Source organism: Drosophila mojavensis, unplaced genomic scaffold (genome assembly GCF_018153725.1).
Source record: "Drosophila mojavensis isolate 15081-1352.22 unplaced genomic scaffold, ASM1815372v1 contig_16, whole genome shotgun sequence".
In the NCBI taxonomy this organism is placed as follows: Eukaryota; Metazoa; Arthropoda; class Insecta; order Diptera; family Drosophilidae; genus Drosophila; species Drosophila mojavensis.
This window is the reverse complement of record NW_025318693.1, coordinates 153,647-175,770: the sequence shown is the minus strand read 5'-3', so window position 1 is coordinate 175,770 and position 22,124 is coordinate 153,647. Positions and strand designations below refer to the sequence as shown.

The 22,124-nt window shown below is 39.8% G+C and overlaps 1 protein-coding gene across 8 annotated transcripts in view; it reads left to right on the top strand.

Moving 5' to 3' along the window:
• Positions 1 to 22,124, top strand: part of LOC6573891 (rho GTPase-activating protein 100F) — a 48,145-nt gene that overhangs the window by 8,387 nt on the left and 17,634 nt on the right. For 5 of the 8 annotated variants that reach the window (XR_006356697.1, XR_006356696.1, XR_006356695.1 and 2 more), the window contains exon 2: positions 364 to 641. Coding sequence is in view for 4 of the 8 variants with exons in the window: in XM_044007518.1 (XP_043863453.1) it covers positions 555 to 641 (87 nt within the window). In the remaining 4 variants the exon portion in view is untranslated. Of the gene's footprint in view, positions 1 to 363; positions 642 to 16,209; positions 16,529 to 22,124 lie in introns of those variants that run through there. The other 3 variants (XR_006356698.1, XM_044007520.1, XM_044007519.1) reach the window with 3 other exon arrangements.

The window sequence follows — 22,124 nt, the reverse complement described above, 5'->3', positions numbered from 1 at the left end:
GTTGCCTGTCAACTGCTGCCTGCCTGCCTGCCAGCCAGCAGAGCTTCATTAAGTTTAGGACACGCTGGTACAGTGTGGAGTCGAGTTCCGCAAAGGCATGCAAATTGCGTTTGCTTGCTGACAATTAGGTGACAGTAAATACTTTCTGATGAGTTTGGCATTGTCAAACGCAACGCTCATTTGTTTTCACAGTCTGAGAGAGTCTTAGGAGCTCTTAGTCGGGGAATGAGGGAATCCAAGGCTATAGGAATGTAGTGTTGTCTTACCCTGAGAGCATCGCATTTTGATAATTTCAAGCTACAAACACATTTACTATTTCACTAATTATGGCAACTCTCTTTCTCTCGGTCTCTTTCTTTGCAGCACTACTATACGAGCAACGAATGAATCGAACTTGCATTTTATATATAGACTAAGCTAATGAATTTTCGTAAAATTAAGTCGATAACGCGATCACGCCCCTGGGCACTTTTCTCGAGACTTCAGCCAGGGCCACAAATGCCCCAACTGTAGCAGCAGAAGACAGACTTTCCCATAAGGATCCCCACTCATAAATGCAGTGGAAGAAGAAGTTTACTCGATTGAAAGCAGCTACTGGAAATTCGCGTGTGCGAAGAATGCTTTGTTGTGGACGTAGAAAGGTGAGTTCCAACATCTTTATCAGAAAACTACCTCAGAATCATATATTATATATTGGTAAAGTGGAACACTCGAAAGTATCTGTAATTATTAACAATAAACCTGGGTTTATTGCTAATTTAAACTTTATTTGGGTAAATAAATAATTACATACCATTGAAAACAGAACGATTATTCGCCTAAGAGTCATATATTTTATTACTACAATTTAACGTCGTAAAGCTGGTAATCGCTGTTTGTGTTTAAAAATAATTATTGTGGGTAGCATAAAAACTGTTTATGATTTGCATACAGATTCCATAAAAACAATACTTTAATTGGTACAAAAATAAAGATGGCATATTACAATCGACTGTAATTCAAAATGGCAGGGGCAGAAACTCAAACTATCGAGAATTATCGAGAACGACTTTATTTTCAAGGGGATAGAATTTGTTTTCGAATTATTGCGATTTTCGATTTAAGGGGATAAAATTTATTGAGAATCGACTGTATATTGTTGAAAAAGTTTCTATTAAAAATATTGAACCTTCAGAAGCAGATAAATAGATATACTAAATAAATCAAATGGGCGTTAGCGAACAACTCCAAATATATTGGATGTATCATGCCAGCAATAGGTATCTAATATCTAGAATGGAGACATGTCTAATTTTTGTATATTACTAACATGCTAATATTATTTTGTCAGATTTCATTAATTCCTGCCTAGTTATCAATCAGCTAAAATCAACTTATTTTATTGTCAGATCCATATTGAACGCTTCACTTTACTTCCAATACCGCATGACTGCAAAATCTGATTAACATATTTTGGGGTCGCGCCTGGGGATGCGGTTTTGTGTTCGTACGTAGCTCGATTTAATTATGTACATATAATTATATACACGTGTACAACGTATCGTGTGTCAATATAATGTGCGGTGCGCCATGAGCCATGCTGAAACTTAATTGAAGTTGCGTCGCTTTTAAATGATATTTTTGGCTTGCACAACTTAATTTGGGCCAGCCATGTTACTGAACTTCAATCGATATGCTTAATTAAAGGGTAATCGTGAAAATAATTGATAAACCTGTTCACTGAAACTAAATCTGATCAAATTAAGCTAAGAGCCAAGAGCATCACCTGGCAACCGTAATGCAGGAGTGCATCGAGCCCATCCCGCCTCTTGCAAGGATGGCAAACTCTACCCAACCGACTTCTAATTAAAGCACTTAAAAGTGCTTTTTGCTAATGCTGCCAGGCGCCAGCTCTCGTCGTCACAAGGTGTACTCGATGCATCCTAGCATGAGAGCAGGTAGACGAGACGAGGATTTGTTGTCAGTTGCTCAAGTGAATTTGTCAACTATGAGCAGCCGAGAAGCTCCACTTGAATGCATTAACAAAGCTATGACAAACACTGGGTGGCGGCAGGCAGCCAAGCCTTCCACCCTTCAAGCTGTGCCAACTAAAGCCAAGCGGCAGAAATCGTTTCTACTTAAGCCAGCTACCCAGTCAGCCAGCTAGTGAAAAGCCAACAAAACTTTTCAGTCACAAAGTCAAAGGCGTTGCGTCTTGAGTCCTGCAATTTCCTCAAGATGCAGCTGCGAACGCATTTAGACCGCAGCAGTGGGCGGAGGGCGTGCCGCCCACAAGCACTGCATACAATCGATTATTAGATGAGGGTACATTAACTTGGATATGGAGTTGACAGTAATTAACATAAAGTTGAAACGATTTTGGGCGTTGTGAGAGAGTTGAGAGTTGATTTAAATATTTTACTTATAAAATTCGATTTTTATATGTTGAAATGTATGTAACTGACAGAAGGAAGCGTGGCACTCCCCATAAAGTATATATATATTCTTGATCAGGGCGACGACCTGAGTCGATTTAGCCCTGTCCGTCTGTCCGTATGCTTGAACGCGTCGATCTTAGAAGATGTAAGAGCTAGTGACTTCAAATGTCCGTGTATACAGCGCGGATATAGAATTTTTCTAAAAAAATGGATATCTCATCCCGTTATTTTGTTATCGATTAAAAACATGATCGAAATTCAGTAATAACATTATATCTGACACATCTTTGGAGCTAGAGTCAAATTGTAAATGTAGATTTATAAGTATAGAATTTCGACTTTTATTATAATTCACCTCCTCCCCTAAATCCTAAATGCATGCATTTCAATGTTATAACCAGGATCTAAAAGTTTAATAAAAATACAGTGTGTCACATCATTCAGCTTCTGTCATGCAGTCTCATCGCACTTAGCTTCTGCCATAAATTCGCTAGAGGACCTAAATTAAGAGCATTTATATTTCTGTGAATTATATTTCTATATATTTATGTTTCTATTTCGTGAGCTTCATATTATTCAGTCTTTGACGTACCTTATACCGAGTCTTGTTTATTCAGCTTGTCATGCAGCTTCCCTAACTCAATTTTCAAGTTTTGATTTTGTCACATTCACTAGAAGAGTTGAGCACAGCACAGTTTCTTATCATTCATAGGGCTATGACTTTTATTTTTGATCAATATTTTCACAAGTATTATTATTGCACCTTCCATTGAGTCCCGTAGCATTCAGCTTTTGTCATGCAGCAGTCTTAACTCAAGTTTCAAGCAAATACGATATGATCAATATTCCACATTTTCATAGATGCCGATAAATAGTTATCGAAATCAATAAATAGCTATCGAAATCGATAAATATTTATCGAAATCGATGTTGTACGATTGATGTACCTTACCTCGAGTCTTGTAGCATTCAGCTTTTGTCATGCATTAACTACATATTTGTACTTTAAAGAATTTCGGTATTTTATTATAACTCACCCTTAAATTTGTAAAAAGCGTATTTCAAATACATTTTGATTTTCCTGAACTTCACTCATCAAGCCAAGATTTAGATGTAATAGTATTTTGCTAAAAAGTAATTCTTTAATAAAACCATAAGAAACTCCTCTTTGTGAATTTCTTCAGAAAAGATGATTTACTCAAAATAATCACATAGATTGATAGAAGCTTTCTATTAAATAAAAAATAATATATGTGTGGGAATGTGAAAGAAATTGTCAGCCCTTTTCTGATATATGACTCGATCTACAAGACTCTTCATGAACATCTTATATGTATCTGCAAATGATTAAAAAACGAAAAGTACTCCTAATTAAATCGTATATATGTCATATCGAATATTAAACTAGATCCAAAATGCAAAATGAGAATTCATAGTAGGATTGAAAATATCTTATAAAATCATGAAATTAAGAGTGAATGGAAATTCAATAATTTAACTCTTTTAGTCTTTTTGCAGAGTATACGATGTTCATTGTTTCGCATAAAACTAGTTGTTGTTCAAATTTTCATTTATGCCACGAATAAACTTTGACTTGCTGCAGCCGTCAAAAACTTTAACAAATAAATTAATTTAGTCGCTGAGCTGGCGCGCAGCAAAGCTTGCGAACCCGACGAGCCCGGCGAGTCTTGTGAGCCTGGTGAGCCTGGGAGTTGGCCTTTGCCGCGTGCTGGCTTCGCTCGATAGTTGGGATGATCGTCCTGCGGGAGTCTAGCGGATAAATAATTGAATTTACGCTTGCGGCATATTTAGCTGTGCCTGCATTTGTTTTAAATTGCATTTTCTTGGCTGCTCCTTTTTGCAGTGGCAACGAGCTGGTTGCTCTTTGCTGCTTTTGCTGCTCTTGCTGCTGTTGCTGCCACAATTTATTTTGATTATTTTTCCTTTTCTTTGATAAGCTGAACGTCAGGCCTGTGCAAATTGATTTGTTAAACAATTTTTAATTGAAATGTAACAGCAGGAGCAGCAGCAGTAGCAGCAGCAGCAGGCAATATGTCGAAGTTTGATAGCATCAAGCAGCGCCTGCTGCCTCTGTGTGTGTGTGTGTGTGTGAGGCCCGCTGCCTGTGGCATGCCACTTGTAAACAGTTAAAGTTACTCAAGTGAAATGCGCAGGCATTTCTATTGGCATACGTGGCTGGATTTGCTGCATGCCATGATGACGGGTGTTGAATGGCAGCCAACAGGCAAATGAAGGCTGCGCAACATGGCAGCATATTGTATTCCAATAGCCGGGAGTTGGGATTGGGCTGCATGTGGCTGCAACTGACACCATTTGGCAAACCGTTGCTGCTGCTCCTGCTGCCAGCATCCAATGGAGATTTCAAAAAATTTCAAGTTGCATTTTTTTTTGTGTGTATGTGGGCTTTTTTCTGTGCTGGTGATGAATTTATTGAATTGCATTACGTAACGTTCGGGCCGCAGTCAATTATTTTGATATATATTCGCATGCCAGACCGAACAATGCGGCGTATACGTGATGCGAGCGTGGCCAAGCACAGCCATGCATTTAATTAAAAACAATGATAGCAACTGACAAACAGATAAAAAGTCGTATTGCGTTCGTATATTCGCCGTCTATCAATTGTCAAAAATGTGAAGTTAAGAGCTGTCTGACTCGTGCAATTAGTTGACAATTTTGCTGCACGCTTTATGATGGGTGATGAAAGAAAGAAAGAATTTCTGGCTCGCTCACGCTCTAGACAATTATCAACTTGCCGCTCGGCTGGCTGCTTAAGTCGCGTCGTTTTGGGCCGCGTTTCAAGTTGGCGCAGAATGCGGCATTCTGTCTATCTGACTGTAAGTTTTCTGTGTGTTACTCGAGTGCCATTCACAAATAAATGGCGGACATTTAGGCGAGAGTAGCGGCAATGCCAGCGACAGCAGCTCCTTTTGATTCTTAGAGCTCTGCCAGCAGCCGTTGCTGCATTTGGGGTGCATTCGAGCAGCTTACTGGATAGACACACGCAAGCACAGACAGTAAGACAGGCGAACAGAGTGAAAGAGAGAGGGAGAGGGGCAGTCAGGGAGTGAGACGGCAGAGCGTGAGCAGAGACTTGCAGAATGTTTGCCTCAATGCAGATAAGAATATTGCTTCAGTTGGGGCTGCTGCAAACACAGAGAAACACACACACACACAAACACACATACATACAGACACACACACATAGACCAATTCACATTCAGCGCCCAAGACAAACACTGGGAAGCATTTTAGTTGTTGGAGCTGCTCCAATTTCTGTTTTACTTTTTAAGCTACTTCCGATTTGACTCTACGCAGTGGAGTACAAGGAAACGCATTGGAAGTAAATTTTAGAAAAAACTGTAGCTTAAAAACTGTTTGAAAAACTAGAAAAGCTTAATGAAATAAAACAAGAAATTAAAAAACTATGTATGTATATAATACAGGTTAACACAGGAATTACTTAATTTATATTACATTACTGAAGAATAAATGAGTGTATATTTAATTTTAGCACATATTGATTGAATAATTATGTTACTTGTTATGATTATATGTATATCCACATTTATTTAGAGAGTTTCATTTTATAAATTAAACATTTAACACCTTTGTCAGGCAGCATTCAGGAAAAGTAATATAGAAATTAATGTATAAATTAGCTGATAAATTGTATATATAAATTTAATTGGTTTGGGTCGAGTTTTCATTATTTTTTTTAAGATAACAGATAAAGATAATGTAACAAACTATAGGTTTCTATCTAGAACCTGCTTGGTAAATTATTTGAAACCCAACTTAATTTTACACAATTTTTAAGATAGGTAAATTCAGAAGTTTTTTCGTTTTTGATAGGTTTAGTTGTTCTCTATAAAGATGTACACCTTATTGATATTGTTCTTCCATTCTATCCATTACTAAGTAGATTTTCTCTTGTGTTTGATGAACGGGTATTAAACAGTCGGTTGCAGCCAGATATTCTGTGCCAGTGTCCACCAGATAGCTGTCCCCTTTCATTATATTTTCTGTATTCGGTTACACTGTGAAACCTAATGCAAGAGTAAAAGGAACACCAAATTAGAGACCGCATTGCTGTCCGCTTGGTCTTGCGCTTGTTTCTATCCTATCATTGGCTTCATTTAGCGCTGTTCTTGTTGGCAGATAATTCGAAAAACTATTAATTGGCAACACGGCAACAGTGCAGCAAGATTTTTAATTGGTGCGAACGCAGCGCAAAAGTTTTGCTCACCATTTGCAGGTGCTGCTGCTGGCACGTTGGAAAAACGTAATATGTGTGCATTGAAGCGGAAAACTCGATGATAGCAAAGCAAGGGAAAGCCACTGATTATGACTGTGAGAAAGGGGCAAAATGCAAGCATCGAAGAAGCACAGCATAGCGAGTTGGCAAGCTGTGCCAGCTAGGACAATGGCACGCTTGAAAGCGCAAATCAAGATGTGGATTGTGCTAGCAATCTGTTTACCTACCACACAATCCATCAATCAAACCCATATTCAATTAAGCAATCACTAAAATCTGCTCAACAGATTGCGTTCAACCCCTGCCAGTTGATATTAATTAATTCGTATTAGAGGAGTTGATGGGTTACTCTTTAATCATTTTATTGCCCACTCTCAATCTGCTTACAGCAGAGAGTTTGATCTGTATTTTAACTTCTTTTCATATTGCTTTCGAATCACTTGGTATAGATATATTGTATAGAATCTATGTATATGCATATGAACACAGACTCTTCTACACCCCTAAAGCTCTATTGACATTTTGCTGTAGAATAATCATGTTCTTTTGACAGGCAAATATTGTGTCTATCTATAAATTTTGTTCAGCTCAATTTCATATTTTCTATGCAGAGCAAACAAAAAGTTGCTTTTGCCTTTCGCCTGTTGTTGGGCCGTGCGATTTAATCTGTCATCTACTTTATACCTGAACCAATATAGTGCTGGGCTATATCCATTTCATTGCTTCAAGCATACAAATATTAGCTTTAACTAATTTACTAATTTTATTCAAATATTTTCAGTTAATTAAAATTTGCGATATTCGTTTGCATTGAGTTGAAATTGTATTGTAATTTATTATTGTGCCGAGTTAATAATTTATTGTTTCAGCTATTAATTTTTTTTATCTTTAATATTATTATTAATAGTAGTAACTACATTTCATAAGTTATATGTACAGTATTTATATATTTTTTTAAATTTGAGTTCCGACTATGAAATCTTAGAGCTAGGTTTTCCATTGATTTTACTTTTACTACTGTTTTATTTTTTTTTATTTTTTTGTATTTATTTTTTTTATAACTGTCTTGCCATAACATATATATATTATTGAACAAGACAATGAGCTGCGTCGCCTGTGAACGTGTTGGTCTGCCTGTCCGTCCATTCGTCTGTATGCATTCATCGATCTCAGATCTCATTTGAGCTAGAAATATGCAAATTATTGTAGGGTTCACCATCAAGCTCAGTTAGTCTCTGGAGCCTAGATTCTCAACATAGTTTATTCAATTTCATTTGTATTTGCTACAATTTTTAATTTTGTTTTAATTCAACATATTTTATAACATATTTATTGATAATTTTGATAATAGTGTCAAATTTATAGGAATTTATATAAAATTACTGTATCTTTGGAATAAATTCAATCAATTGAGTATTTTAATACCGCAAATATTTGATGACAATTTCTAGCTGGTATTTGTGACATGGCTTCAATATTGCGGTAGGTGCAGGTATTCGATAGTCGTACGCATTTTAGCTCGCCTTGTATACTATTTGTTGTGCACGTAAAATATTTGCCTGTCATTGCACACAACATGTCGCATTTTTCTTGGCTTTTTATATAAATATATATACATTTTGTGTGTGCAAAGAACGTGTTTATAATTTCCGGGCAGCAGTCAGATGCCGTCAGTTGAGTGCCCCTATAGCATCCAGTGGTAGCTGCTTGCGAGAGTTCGCTTATTGATTGGCAAACTTATACTTATTTGCATAACATGCCGAAGGACATCGCAGCAGGAGTTGGGTTGTTTCTTCTTGAAATTCCGGAACGTTTCGCAACTGAATGATAAGAATGTTGCAACAATGGAATGTCCATTGGAAGCTTGGGGTCCGACCGACTGTTGACAATGCGTATAACATATTTTGTTTGGTTAAAAAATAAAATCATCAACTGATGCTGCATGCATACGGCGGCTGCACGTTCCACATATGTACGTATGTGTTTGTATTGGGAACAGCAGAGTGCAAAGGTAAACAGACACAGTTACACAAATACATACCACACACACACGCACACACACACACACGAGCACACAGCGTCAAAGCAAATGCAATGCCAAAACAAAATTAACCTCACAACCTACTGCAGCATCCATCTTTCGGCATGTGCATGTGCATGTAGGTGTTGCTGTGCCTGTGCCTATGCTTGTGCCTGTGTGCGCGTATGTGTCTTGACTGTACTAAAAGCGGCTTACACCACTCACAGGTAAACAGGCTGCCCACCCACACACAGCTCCAAGTGTTTTGTGCAGCCCCAAAAACGCCCACACACGATTGTTGTGTGGATAGGTCGTGGCTTTCATTCTGTGGCCCGCTTCTACGTATGTATATGTATGTGTGTGTGCGCGCGGGGCTGGCAGAGGTGGGCCTTGCCGTGACAGCTACCTTAGCATTTTGCCCCATCAACCCCCTCACAGACCATGAGCGTGGTTAAAAGCTGTTTGCTTCACTGAGGATTTTCGCAACGTTTTGGGCCCTCGTGACGCTCGCAGCGCACGAAAGTGTGCTTCAACATTTTTTTACTTTAACGTATTTTGCATTTGCTGTGAATTCGGCTATTTCTCTATGTGTGTGTGTGAGTGTGAGTTTGACTGTGTGGGTGTATGCGGTCTCTGCTTTTTGCCGACATTTGCGCTTTTGCTCAGTGCGTATTTCTATGCTTCGGCTTGCTCTCGCCAGCTCTCTGCTGCGCTCTCTCTCCCTTTCTCTCTCCCTCTCTCTCTCTCTCTTGCAGCGAAAGAGCTTTTGTAGTAGAGAAAAATGAAACGTTTTTTGGTTTTGCGGAATGGTCTGAAAGTTTAGAGTGGCCAGACTTGAGCAAAACTGTTTGCTATTCCGATCATTTATTTATTTTATTTTATATTTTTATTTTCGGTTGACTTTTTGTTGCAACTCGATTTAGCATGCAGTGTGGCTGATGGAACTTTGGCATTTGGTTTCGTGAGGGCAAGCCTGAAAATGCCATCAGCCTAAAAGGGCATGCAAGCCATTAATTAGTGCCGGCCGCCTCAAGCCTGGCACACACACACACACACATATACACACACACATATGCACTCCGACGCACACACCTCAAAGACAGTAAATTGTGCCAAGGTTCATTGTACGCAGGCATTGTCACTTACATTTCAAATGCAAGTGATATCTCTGCGCTGGTGGAGGAAAAGGGTCTGACAGAAAGAGGCGAAGGAGGAGGAGGAGGAAGACGATGGTGGGGTGGCCAGGGGTTTGGCCTAGCTATTAGCGTTTATTGCCGCTGGCTTTTTACGCCAGCCGCAATTAGCTGCCAAGGTGAATGCTTGTGACATTAATTGTCAATGAAAGCACTTAAAAGCTAATTTAGCAAACTAGGCTCACATTTGAACCTTAAGCAGCTTATAGCCAGAGCCGAACAACAGCAACAGCCACGGCAACAACCACCACAACAGCAACAACAAATTGAATGCATAATTTAGGCGGTCCTAAAGCCGCACATAAAACTAGCCCTCGCTGCTTATTTGATTCCCGACCAACTATAAATGCTCCACCACAACAGCAGCAGCAATATTTGCCGCCCATTTGCGTGGCGACACGAAATTGTCATCAAATCTGAATGGGCATTTGTGGGTTTCTCTCTTCGTTATTTTCTGTTTATTTTTTATTTGTATGTGTGTGTGTGTGTTTTTTTTTTTAACCCTATCAGACTATCAAAGCATCGATGCTGATGATGACAGCGCTTTCCGGGGGATTTCGATTTTTGATTTCGAGCGCCGACTGCAGCGAGCTGCGAACTCAATTTGTTTCGCTTGACAAATGTCCAGTGACAAAAAGCACAAAAAAAGAAAGCATAATATAGAAAGAAAAACAGATAAGAAGAAGAATGTTTCCTCTCCGGAAGTTTGTTATTAGCCGCGCACGTCCGGCGCGGCGGATAAATTTGATGCCGACTGCGCCATGCCACTGCGTGTGTGTGTGAGTGACTGTGTGTGTGTGTGTTACGCTTTGCCTACTGCGCCGCTTATCCGCGCAGGCGTCTACGTTGCGTATACGTAACGCAACATTTACTGGCTTTCGGATTTAGTTTAGAACTTTTGCTTTGACTCTGGCTTTGCCGTTTGCTTTTGGCTCTGCATTTGTATTTGTGTTTGTGTTTGTGCTTCTGTTTGTCAGCGGCTTTGTTGCTGCATACAAAACGTCGGGGTCCGCCTTGCGCCTTGAAAACCATTTCGAATGCATTCATTTTGCATGAGCACGCCCGACAGTTGATTGCCTGTCAGCGAGCGGGTGCTGCGACTGCGACTGCGACTGCGACAGCGACGGCATTCGCCAAACTGACCCACATAAATGCCCTGTCGATTAAACCGTGACTACAGCCAGCTCGTGAGTATGCGTCGTCGTTGTGTGTGTGTGTGTGTGTTGGTGTATGTGTGTTATGGTTTTGTGAATGATGTGGTCTTTGCTTTGGGCGTAACATGCACCCACGCACACACACACAGCGATAGCTACACCTACACATGTCATTCATGTCAGGCAAAGTTTACGCTTCAGCCATGATTTCCATTTGATTTGAACTCCCTGTAGGCTGGTTGGCTGCCTGGCTGTTTGGCACCTTGGCTGACTGACTGGCTCTTGGCCACTCTCTATCAATTGTAATGCGTTTTTAATGGCAATGCTTTATCTGTTATGTCATCGAGGTCGGGTTATTAAAATTATTCATAATTCCCTTTGGAGTGGTGCGCCCCTTTTAACCTGTCTGCTCTATGCGAATGCTATTCTCTTTCATTTTGCTCTTTGTTGCGCTCCATTTTGTTGATTTGAATTGTTTGATAAAACAAAAAATAGACAAACAGATAGAAGAAGGACTGGAATAACGGTGCGCTTTTGTCTAGGCCCAAAAATTGTTGAGTGTTTTTATTGTCGCTGTGTCTGTCGGCTGTTATTGTTATTGTCGCTGTTGTACCCAAATCATTCATAATGCTTGTCTGTCATGCCACAAGCTGGCTATTTTTGAGCAAGGTTTTCCCTAGCCACACACCCACACACACTCTCACACGCACACATGATTATCATTTCCTTATACACTGTGATTGGCATTTCTGTGAACTCAAATGTGTAACTACCAACGGCTACGACCATGCCTAATGCGAATTGTTGATACCGATGTCAGTTTATTTAAGTGGCGAAAGTAATTGCCAGAGCTTGTGCGCTGGCATGTCTGACTGCGTGTTCGGGCATTAATACTTGAGTGTGCGATTTGAGTGGGGCATCATGTGTAACAGTTTAATTATAATCCTGCTTAACGAAAGTAAGAAACAAGTTAATGCGACATTACAGGTACATGTGTATATAGCTGATAGACTCAAGATGGAACAGTTTATGTAAATTAAGATAGATAAGAGATAGATTGAGTTAATTCAAATAAGAATTTATATGTTGGTTTTATCATCAGTTGATATATATATATTATTAGTTGTTAACGAATATATTTTCTAAATATTTTAAATAAATTCATATTGAAAATATAAATTATAGTCAAAATTATTTTATATTTCAAATTTTCTTTTTTGTTATTTTCAATTAATTAAAAAATATTTAAATATATGTATATATAAATTATAGTTATGAATATCATTTTAGAAAAATTTAAATCTGATTGTTTGATATTCTAAATGGTATTAAATATTAAGTATAAATTAAAACAGTTAACTGTATATTAGAATAAATTATAAACTATACAGTTTTATTTTTTAAATTATACATTTTTATAAATTTCTTTGATATCTTAAATGATTTGAATAATTGCATTTAAAAATATTTAAAAAATATTTCATTAACAAACATGGCATGATATCGCTCATACGCCATGTAAATAATCGCCATGTTCAATAAATTATGTTAAGATTCTCCGAATCCTGTTCAATATTCATTACTCTTCGTTCTCTGGTGAGTTCAGCGAGTTTTTAACAAGTTCAAGTCCGTTGCCATAGAAATTACATCTGGCAACGCTGTCAGTTTCTAGTGCGTCTCTGCCGCACATCAAAGAGGAGGAGGACTAGCTCGTCGTCGTCGGCGCATCAAACACTATTCCCAAAATCCCGACTGTGAGTTTTTTCATATTAAACACACACACACACAAATGCACACAGGCTGCTATACTCACACATACACATAAAAATACATATGATAGGCATGTCGGCCTGTCGAACTTTTGGTTGGAAAAAAGCTTTCGCTCCTGTGCTCCCTTTTTAACAAGCAGCAAGCGACAACAACAACAACAACAAAATGTATTTATCACAGCAGGAGAGTCGTCTGCTCAGGCATGCGTATGTTTGTAACTGTGAGTGTGAGTGTGTATGTGTGAGTTACAGAGTGTATGCCTGTGTATATGTGTCTATTACTGCGTTTGCTCCACTTTCGAGTAAAGTTGTTCGGGACTTCGGGAGCTTGGGCTGCCCTCGTCGACGGCCATTCGCTCGGCTTCTGTTCGACGTTTATAGAGCCAACAATTTCAATACGCAAAGTTCAGTTGAGCGCGTCGGACGTTGTCGTGTTTCGCTCTCGTCCTCGTTCACGTCGCAGGCAACATCGTGCGTGGCGCCTATGTGTGTGTGTGTGTGTGTGTGTGCGCGTGGAGTAGTAGTAGTAGTGTGTGTGTGACAGTGAGTGTGTGTGCGTAGTAGTATTTCCGCCGCAACTATATATATATAGTATATATGTGTGTACATAAATACCTGCAGAGCGGCTGACGTAGTGGCCTGGCGTATAGTAAAAGCCATTAAAAAACTTATTCAATAGGATTTCACGCACAGCCATAGTCGAGCAGGAGCAGGAGCAGCAGCAGCACCACCACCACCACCTACCAACACAACCATAAAGCAAATCGCGCGCACTTCTCGGTACAGAAGTTGCACTCATTATCGTCGTGCCTCTAAAATTATTGCAGAAAGCGCATGAAATTGCCAATAAAAGTTTAATGTTGCATTAAATTGGCTAGGCGGGCGCTCGATCAATACACACTATGTACTACACAATAGCTGAATGGCAGTCAATTATGTGTTTTAGGGAATACACACACAAAGAACGAACATCTATATAGATATATATGTGTATATACAAATATACGTATATTTTTAGAAGCGCCTTAAACAAAGAGCAATATATTTATTTCATAGCTAAATAAACACGCGTATACACTGGGTAAGACGACTCGCAATACATTTGGGCGCTTAGGTCCGCTTAACACGCGTGCTTACACAAATCTCATGAAATTTATAATAAAATAAACGCATTATACGCAGACAATTTACTGCTGGGCATCGTTGCGTATACGCAGTGTCGTCTGCAAACGCCAACCGAAATGAGAGAACTCATCATCATTTTTGCATTTGGCATGGCGCACATGTTGACGGCGGCGGCGATAGCAAACGGCATCGGTTTTCGGCTGCCTCCTCTCTGATATATTTTTGGGGACAGTCAGTCAGTCCTCCCAAATACAGAAAATTTCTATTGCTAAATGCGCGCGCTTACGCCTCCAGTGCCTACTCACGCACACACTAACACACACACACACACACACACAGAGGCATACACATATACATACACACAAAGGCGCATGGCAAAGCAGACGCACACACTTAAGGTTCAACAGCCCGACGATTGCCAGCCAAGCAGTGTCGCCGTTAGGCCCCAAAGCAGCCATTATCTTCGACAACGTACCACGCCATACCATACCACGCACAGCCCCCCGTCTATATTGTGTATACGCCGCGTGGCCCTCATCGCTCGCGCAGCCTTTGAGCATCATCATCTTTTGTCTGCAAAAGTGGCAAAATGTAATTTTTGGCATTTTCAGCTACTGCCACGACAGTCTTAGCACGTCTGCCACAAGCGCACAGCTGAAATGGAATAACCTTTAGCCTCCAACCACCCCTCCCGCCCCATGGCCAAAACGGAAAACGCCACGCAACTGGCCCTCACTGCACCCACTCAAATTGTGAGTTGCGTTTGTTTAACTCGAATCGGCAAACAGTCTCTGGAGGAATGTAACAGAAGCTAACGACTTTATTTATGAATATATTCATTGTGAAGTGCCCATATATGTTTATATATTGTAAGACATTCCAGTGGCTGCTTATTGAGCCCAGCTTGGTCAGTTTGACTGCGACTCAATCCCAAGCCTTTACAACTAACTCAACAGTTGCCAACTGTACTTAACCAGCTACAAAAGTTCAGTTAACAGTTAAATGAATATGAAATTTGGGTATTCATGTCCACTGAGCTGAGACCTTACCTGGCAATGAAATATTCATAGCGCTTACCAAATATGCTAAATTCGCTGAAATTGAAACATTATTGAAGAGGCTATAAGATTTCCTTTTATTGCACAAGGTCTTGCCTTAACCCAATCAAAGTATAGAATTTGCCTTTTATGAAAGTCCAGCGTGGATAGTTAATTACCAAGTTGCGCTCTAAATTGGCAACAAAATCTAATTAATTTGCCTTGGGGCAGCATATTTTTTAAGTTCTCGTGCAGCTGCTCTGCTTCAGTCGGCGTTGCTTCCTGGCACTTTGTAGTTCAACTGCCAGTTTAATTGCTTGGCAACATTTCCTTTAATTTTTTCTTCACGTTTCTCTTTTGTTCACCGCCCCGCCCCCATAAATAATATGAAGGAGTTTAGCTAAGCTATGTTGCTTTGTGCAGCTATCGTGTAACTTGTTCGCCCACCATTTGAATTTAATACCCTTTGTATTAATGAAATTTTGTACGCGTGAAAAGAAAATTATTTACGCGAAGTTCCAAATGCCAGCGCTTTGCACGTGGTAGACGTTCAGCGTTGTTGTTGTTGTAGGGAAGGGGGGGAGGGGAATCTCTTTGGCCAGCGGCCGTATACTTAACGTAAATCACATGCCGCTGTCAGTGTGTGTGCGCGAGTGTGTGTGGGTGTGAAGGGGCAAAGTTCACTTCAAGCGCTATTTAAATAAATTGTGTAGAAATTTTTGAAAACGCTTGCCGCCCACCTGAGGGCAGCCGTGTTGAGCTGGCAGCGAAGCGTGAAAAGCAAACATAAATATCTCGCCTGGCAACAAAAGGCTGGCAAAAGGAAATCACAATACATTCATATACATTTGCACGCATACTAACAGAAAAGACACTCGAAAATAGATACAGTTAACAGCAAACCTTGTATACTCATGAAAATAGAGTCGTCGTCGTCGCAGGCGGATGAAACGAATAAACCAAACGAAATCAAATGAAACGAGCTGAAGTCAAGCGAACCGAACCGAACCTAAGGCGAACCAAAGCGAAGCGAATTTCGAATTAAGCCATAAGACTTGAGTGTGTGTGTGTGTGTGTGGCAGCAACAAAAATGTATCAAATTATAACTTAAGTACAAGTTACCACCGAACTAAAGAAGCAACAGCAACAACAACAACAACGAAACATAAGAACAATAAAAAAGGGCAAAAATTGCACAGCACGAAAAAGGAAAAAAAAAAAAAAATAATAATAATAAATAAATAAATAAATTAGGTGCGAGACCAACAAAAACGAATGCGAATACAGCGACGCCTCAAGCGAGCGAGGCAAAAACTATCTTTTGAATTAGAAACATAGCCCCGGGTGGCCGTGTGTGCATGTGCGTGAGCGTGCGTGCGTGAGTGAGTGTGTGTAGCTGTGTGAGTGCACAAAAAAGTCCTGTTTCCTTCACGTTTCGACATTTGCGTGGGAAGAAGTTACGCTGGCTGCAGCAAAGTTAATGTGTGAAAGGGCTACGACAGGATGTTTCCTGACCAGAAGCAGCGGCCGCAAGGTGAGTTCCCCCCGGCAGATAATGCAAACACAAGTGGGTGTGTGTGTGTGGGTGTGTGTGTAGGTGTATGTGGGTTTATTTGATCCAAAACAACTTATTTATTAATAACACATTAACTAATGACGTCGCTGCGCAAATCCCTAGCCACTAAAATGATTTGTTGAGTCACATGCAAAAAGCTTGAAAGGAAGCTTGAGCAATTTTTGGATGACATTAAAAAATAATGCCTACATGTGGCATACACTATGTGCAATAAATATGCGAATATGCGAAATGTTTGTATATTTACTTGAAAATTGGTATGAATATATATATATAATCTTTTAAATATTTGGGTTAATTTCTTGGTATCAATGTGAATATAGAAATTTATGGTAGGGTATATTTGTATAGAAACCCTGCACAAATATGTAGTGGGTGTGAAATTTTTTGTAAATTATAATTATTAATAAAAGTTCATAGTGTTTATAAATATTCATAAACGCTTTCTTGCCATTTCCTTCTTCAAAGTATTTTATACAGTTATTATTATTATCATTGTGAATATAAATTTAGATTTTTATGTGCATTTCCCTCATCATTTTCGCTTCACTTATTCAGTTATTATTGCTTTAAATATAATAAAAAATATCAATATATATATTTATGTATGTGAAATATTTATATTTTTCGATAGTTATTTTATATACGCTTTCTTATCAAATATTAAAATCAAATATTTGTATCAGAGAACTAAATATTAGGAGACTCTCAGTAGAGGTAGTGGGAGATGTAGAGGGAGAATATAATTATACTATGCTTGCAATCAAATAATTTTTTATGATCATAATTCAATTATATAATATTTTAAAAATTCTTATCTGCTCATAAAAAGTGTGGGAGCTATGTCTTATATAACTGAAAGTATAATAGAGTCTGTTTTAATTATTAAATGCAAAGCTTTGGGCTAATATATTTAATACTAACACAGAGTATGATCAAGTCAGGCAGTGCACGACAATAGCTAAACATATTTTGGCCTTTTTTCAAGTTTGGCTGCACATATTTTGTCTTTTTTCTTAAAGTTTGCTTGTCGTTCTTTTGTGGTTGCAACGTGTGTTGCATAATAATATGCAGTGTGAAAAAGAAACTGCAAACTTCTTTAGATGCAACACAATGGAAAAACTTTCGGCTGACATGGCTTAGGGCTAGCAAACTCAATCGCCGAGTCTTATAGCGGATATGAAACGTTTGTCGGCAGAAATAAACCGTGGTGCTCTTACCCATTTGATAAGATCTGGCATGGGGGCAAAATGACATGACTTTTCAATTGGCTGTCGAGCGAATAATTGAAGTAAGTAAAGGTCTGTGCATGACAAACAAACAAATGCCAGTCATTTCATTTGCAAATAAAGCATCTAAGGCAATTATTCGACATAAAATAACATCTGATAACACAAGACAAAGTGAACGCCCCTCTCGACTGCAAGTTCGAGTGCCTCGCAGCGCCATGACATTGCATAATAATGTACGCACAGCCTTGCTGGGGGCAGCCGAGCGAGCGAACCCACCTGAACATCAAATAAACTCGCCAGCGAATTTCCATGCCATTTTTTATTCCTATACAATATTTATTTATTTATATGTGTATGTGTTTGTGTATGGGTGTGTGTGTGGATAAATAACTGTGTGCATGTATGTGTGTGTGAGTTTTATGCAAATATTGTTTTTCCTGTGCGCACTTTGAGTTGCGACTATTTTCCACTTGTGATTCCATGGCGCGTCTCCACCTCCCCCTTCCCCCTCCCCCTTCCACCTGCAACTCCACCTTCACCTTCGCCTTCGCTTCCATCGTGCGCTGTTTTTTCGATGCTTGCGCTTTGACGCGAAGTCCTCGAACGATTTGCGTCCTTTGTAATTTTTTGTTACATCAACAATTTATGTGCTATTTATACGGATGAATGCATAAATAAAATTTGTATAATATAAATAAAAATGCATTTTTTATAGACGGCGCTCTAAGCCAACCGAAAAAGATATTTTTTTTTCTTTAAATCACATTTAAAATTTACCATAGCTGTGCATTAAAGAGCAAAGTGAAAAAGAGAACGAACTGAAGTTGCAGGTAGAGTGAAGAGGGGCGCTTTTATTAGCTGCTGCAGCTTTGGAAACTTTGGCATCCACCAAAGAGCCGTCTCAAGCGCACTTCAAACACTGAAATAAAATTTCATTAAGCCCCTCAGTAAGCGACGCCAGCCCTGCACAATATTTGCACAGATAATGGCTGAGCCGAAGTGTTTGTGGGCTCTGTTTGTTTTTCTGTGCGATTCTCATTTGACACTCACACCCACACACACACACTGCCACGCCCATTTACGTACGCCCGTTTGGCTCCATAATTAAATTTTGCTCTGACAGCTTGGGGGCGACAGTTGGGGCGTGGCTGCGTGGCAGTGGCATTTTAATGAATGCCCCGGGCTCGGGATGCAGCATAATGCATCGACTGTCAAGCATTTGCTCAAGTGTTGAGCATGGCGAAGCCGAGTCAATCAATCGGGCTGGCATCTCATGCGGTCATACTACCATATAAAGAGTATGTTAACTGCCTCATTAGGTGGCAGCTCAATGGCGAAGTCTGTTTGCCAGCGAAGTCAAGCGGCGGGCCAGCGAGTGCAGAGTATCCTCTTCACGAAGCGTAACTACGCTATGCTAGTGTGTATAAATTCCTGAATCCGTTTGCATATTTTTCACATTTTTTCCTTGTTTTCCTGCTGATCGGCATTTCGACGCCGGTCGCACTTCAGACTTGGAAGTTTACCAACGCCCGGGCTGAAATTGATTTTGCGCTTAATTACAGAGCAGCTCGCTCACTTAAATTGCAGTCAGTTTATTGTCCTATCGCTTACCAGGCGTCGCACTTTAAACTCAATCAATAAATCAAGTATACGTTCCGAACATCTTTGGATAGTCTCAAAGACACACATACACAGACGCACACACACACTCGGCCAAACTGTGAGGGACTCATCTGTTGTAGCTGCTTTGTTTGCCTTAATTTGTGGTTAAAGCAATTTGAGCCTACACAATAGTTTCACTTACCAGCTCCTTAATTATCGTTGTCATGCTCTAACTGTCACTGACAAGTATTCATAACAAAGCATTATCTAGAGCTTTACAGCTGGCATTGCATTACCCATTTAATTGTCGTCAGTGCATTGCGCAGATAATTCAAACACTCGAGGGAATTTGTGCCTCAAATTTGTCTTTTACCTCAAATGCAAGCAGTTATATAAGCATTTGTATTATTATTTCGATTGCTTATTGTATTCATATTATTCAAGTTAACTATGCATTAAGCTAGCTAATTAACCAGCTGATCAAGACTCTCAGAGAGAGCAGCCTAAGCTGAGGTCTAAGTGTTTCATTTGACAATGCTTTTTGGTTTGCAGTTTACAAACTTTGTCAGGAATTGATTATTACTAACATGATAAAATAATTGTCGTGCCATATCATCTTGCTTATTCGAGTTGACAACCAGAGATATAGAATAGTAAATATAATAAATATATGTACGCCCACACGGGGGGCGTGGCAAGCCACAACTATTCATTTACTTAAAGTGTTAAAACTATAAGCTCAAAAATAAAATGTTCACTTCATTGAGGGCGTTGCCCATCGAATATACCCTGTAATTTTCACAGGTTTAAGGGTCAAAATTGTAATGTTATATCATATTAGTTATTATATTATATTAAAGTATTCAATTACACCTTAGGTAGGTAAGTAAGGTTGTACCCGACTGCCCCATTCCTATTTAAGTCTTAAAAAAAATCTGACTTTGTGCTCCTTGACTCGACTCGAAGACTACCACAGCAACTTTAGTCATTCATTGTATTAATTTCCATTTCTTATCGATTGAATTCGTCGTTGCTCAATCAGTGCGCTGTATTTACATTTGGGGAGTACGTCAGCTAAAAAATTTAGTCAGATTATCCCATCTAGTCATAGTTATTAATTAACAGTGAGTGTAATTAATGATGTACTGTGCTTGGAGAACATCCATTGGGTATCGAATCCCTGCTTTGACTTTTAATAACGTGTCATTAGACATTAGCCGATGGTATCAGCGTGAGGAGCATTAGACAAATAACATGAGTTAGCATATATCGGAGGAATTCAGGCCTGGCCCAAATCGTATTAATTAAATGTGAATGAAAACAATATAATAAATGCCAAGCAATTACTCAGTCCAGTCTGTCCCTTCGGAGCAGTGTCCCAAGACTGCAAAAACAAAAGAAACTGAAATGCTGTGCATGTCAAGACACACACACACACACATCACACACACACGCAGATTTGGGCAATCAATCAATGCGTCTCACAATCAATCAAGCCGGCCGGGGAGACACAATAGATCTGGCCAGTCAGTCAAGATTTGTTGGCAGATTCAAAATCAAATGGCTAAGAAGCAGTCAAAATATGCTGCATAAAGTGCTTTAAGGCCGAGTTGATTCTGTAGGCCAAGTCACAATTACGGTGAGTCAATAACGGTAAAGAAGCGGCCCAAATGACACACGCCAAAGCGCTGCTCAGGCTTCAATGCTGACCGCCAATGCCTTTGGCTATTAACAGTTTGTCCAAAAAATATGAACACACGCACGGACACACACACATCTCATACATACATACAGTGAGTGCTAATGGCGTCTTGGCGGGCATAATTACAAATTGACTCAATTTCCGTTTGAAGTTTTTGATGGTTTTATTGATTTTGTGGAGTCACGCAACTTCCCTTTATAAGGGATAGGCAGAGCAAGCCGAAGGCCTCGAGTCCTTTGCTACGTAGCTGTAAAATTTGTTGCCTAATAATAATCAGAAATCATCAATATTTAACAGCTCCTCTAGTTGTATAGGCCCACACAAACACAAACACACACACACACATACATACTCTACTTTCAATTAGGTCGCCGCACATGAAGCTCAACACAAAGACCTGGACTAGAGAGGGTGAGAGGTAGGGAGTTAGGGATGGGGCCTGGCTGCAAGTAGCTGCTGCGGCTGCTGCTGACTAAGCACAATGACAACGTCATGAAGTTTAAGTGAGTGCTTAAAAGTCTAGCAAGGCTGACTCACATGTGTGGCTGGGCGCGTCTCCGCAATTTGCATATCTTCGTGTAAACGGGCTGATGGGGACGCTGGCGAGAGCGACGGCAATGCGCTCCATTTACGCAGCGGCAACGACTTAGCCCGGCTGTTAGCCACGACTTAAACTTATTGGATTTGCCGGTTAACAAACTATGTGCTTTGCCACTCGTAATTAGCCGCAAGTAATTAATGTCTTGCCACAGACTCGGCCACCGCTCGGTGGTAAGGGCTCGGCGAATAATTGAGTGCAAAAGAGACACGTGACAGAGAGGGAGAGTGGGAGAGAGAGACGGAGAGAGAGTTCAGCCTGAAAACGATTGCACTGAACTTGACACATCCACATATCCAGGTTGGCAGATGCCACGCCATCTGGCTGAGTGAGAGAGAGAGAGAGCGAGAGAGCCTGGGCACCGAAAAAATGTTGCATACATTTCATGCCAAGAGAGCTGAGGGAATCAACCTAATTGGT